The sequence below is a fragment of the Brassica oleracea genome, chromosome C1 (genome assembly GCF_000695525.1).
Source record: "Brassica oleracea var. oleracea cultivar TO1000 chromosome C1, BOL, whole genome shotgun sequence".
NCBI lineage: Eukaryota > Viridiplantae > Streptophyta > Magnoliopsida > Brassicales > Brassicaceae > Brassica > Brassica oleracea.
The window spans coordinates 35,574,414-35,576,721 of record NC_027748.1 but is presented as its reverse complement, the minus strand read 5'-3'; the positions used below and the strand labels follow the sequence as shown (position 1 = coordinate 35,576,721).

Sequence of the window (2,308 nt, the reverse complement as noted above, 5' to 3'; positions counted from 1 at the left end):
TAGTCTTGCTTCACGTACTCTCTCTGCTCCTATATGGCGTGATTTCACAGCATCCCAAACAGATTTTGCATTGTCTAAATCTCCGACTTGAAGAACCAAAGCTTCAGGTATTGATTGGAACAACAAGGCGATGGCCATATTGTTTTTATCTTCTGCTTTGCTCCCAGGGTCGATTGTTTCCCAGACTTTGCTCACCTTTAATGCTATCTTCATCCTCATAGCCCAAACTGTATAATTTGAAGAAGTAAGCATCGGAAGCTTAACAGATGTAGCCCCGACATCTTTGGTGCTTAGCACGAGATCATCTTTCGTATCACTCATAGTTGTTTTGGCTCTGATACCAAATATAGAATCACAATATCAATAAGAAGTTCTTCTCTTATTATTCAATCACAAAGCTCAAACTTAATATCTCAAACTCACACACTTATGCATCACAATATGTATTACTATATATAGGACTTAGACATGTCCTAATCCTTATAGTATTATCACACACATAATATCCTAATCCTTATAGATAATCATAACTTTTAAATAAGAAAAAGGAAACTTGCAACTCAAGCTTATCCAACAGTGTCTTTGTAATTATATTGGTTAGTTTTTTTTTTTTTTTTTTTTTTGAAAAAGGGCATATATATTGGTTAGTTTATACAGAGACTATTCGAAGTGGATTCTGATGACCATTAAAGATCAGACAAATCCTTTTTGGGCTGGGAATGTCAGAACATGATTTAGGTAGTTTAGGGACTAAAGAATATCATTACTAAATCATTTCACCAACATAATTATTATGCATTTGCTTATAAATATACAGATTTTTTATCTGCAACATCACACGCACGCAAATATCAAAGATACTTTCTGATTTCTCCTCTTGTTCTCTTCCATGGCTGGTCCAGTTTCGGGTGATACAGAAGCGCAGTACGCTGGAGATACAAGCAGCAAGCGCGGTGGCTGGATAACTTTACCGTTCATGATGGGTTTGTGTGTGTTTTTTTTTTGTTTTTTTGAAGGCAAGACAGCAACATATGTTAAACGTATGTGGTGCAGCTACATTGTTAGGTATGTCCATAACTTCTTTCGGATGGGTGCTGAACTTGATCGTCTTCTTGATCGAGGAATTCAACATCAAGAACATCGCTGCTGCTCAGATTTCAAACATTGTCAATGGATGCCTCAGCATGTTGCCACTTGTAGCAGCCATTTTAGCTGATTCTTTCTTTGGAAACATTGTCGTCATCTCGGCTTCTACTTTTATCTCGCTGACGGTTAGTCCAAAACTCTTCTATGTTGTTAATTTCTTATACATAAAGTTTAAAGGAGTTTTAAACATTTTTTAATTAGGGCATTCTTCTCCTGACGCTGATAGCATATTTGGACTTATTGAAACCTAGACCGTGTGAAACCGGATCAAATCTATGTCAGTCTCCATCGGAACTCCAGCTTGGGATCTTGTATACAGCCTTAGTTCTAGTAACCACTGGAGCAGGTGGGACACGGTCAGGGCCGGCCCTGGGCCAAGCCCATTGAAACATTTGTCTTAGGCCCCCATTTTTTTAAGGCCCCCATTTAAAAAAATCCAATATACATTATATAATAATTTTTTTTTTTTAAATAAGATCACACAGATTTGGCAATATCAAGTTCATTTAAACAACCAAAATCCATTTGAATAGGCCAAAGAATAAACTAATGCAATAGTCCAATAATTTAAAAAGAATAAAAATCAAGAAAGTTAACCAAATTTTTTGACTAACGTGTTTCTTTTTTTTTTGTCCTGGACTCTTCCACTTCTTATTTTTTTAAGCTTCTTCCTTTCCCTGTCGTAACCTGCAAACCAAAAACACAATTTCAATATTATTTTGTTAATTGCTTGTGTCTCCTTATATCAGAAGCAAAATCTCGCCATAAGCCATGAAAGGTATTCAGAATTCTGCTACTATAATTATAAATATGATTATCAAACCAATTCTTGCTAAATTTTTCTTTGACATAAATTTTTTTAGGAATTTCTACACGAAAAACAAAGTGTAAATCAGGATATGAGAAGGAAAGAGAAAGAAAAAGAAAAAAAGAAGAGGAAAAATCTCAAGCCAATTCTATGTTAAGGTATGTTCAAATATCAAAATCTCACGAAACTGATGAGTGTATTGGAGCTGGTGATGAAAATCATACTTTAGAGGATGATAAGATAGAGGAAATTATAGACAAGTCTGAGCAAGAGCAAAATGAGAGTAAAGAAGAGGATGTGAATGTTGAAGAACAAGAAGAGATTGTGGATAAGTCTGATCCTGCAAATTGGAAA

General features: G+C 35.2%; 1 protein-coding gene across 1 annotated transcript; it reads left to right on the top strand.

Annotated features, from left to right (window-relative positions):
• Window positions 1-691: 691 nt before the first annotated feature.
• LOC106338500 (protein NRT1/ PTR FAMILY 2.3-like) lies at window positions 692-1,533 on the top strand. Its single transcript, XM_013777465.1, has 4 exons — window positions 692-738; window positions 903-983; window positions 1,054-1,271; window positions 1,348-1,533. Exons 1-4 carry the CDS (start codon window positions 720-722, stop codon window positions 1,531-1,533), a joined length of 504 nt encoding a protein of 167 aa, XP_013632919.1. The 5' UTR covers window positions 692-719.
• The last annotated feature ends 775 nt before the right edge of the window (window positions 1,534-2,308 follow it).

Excerpts from the sequence above, each read along its gene's own strand:
- LOC106338500 (XM_013777465.1), top strand. Across the intron at positions 984-1,053 it reads AACTTTACCGTTCATGATGG|CTACATTGTTAGGTATGTCC; the intron begins GTTTGTGTGTGT and ends TATGTGGTGCAG. Across the intron at positions 1,272-1,347 it reads CTACTTTTATCTCGCTGACG|GGCATTCTTCTCCTGACGCT; the intron begins GTTAGTCCAAAA and ends TTTTTTAATTAG.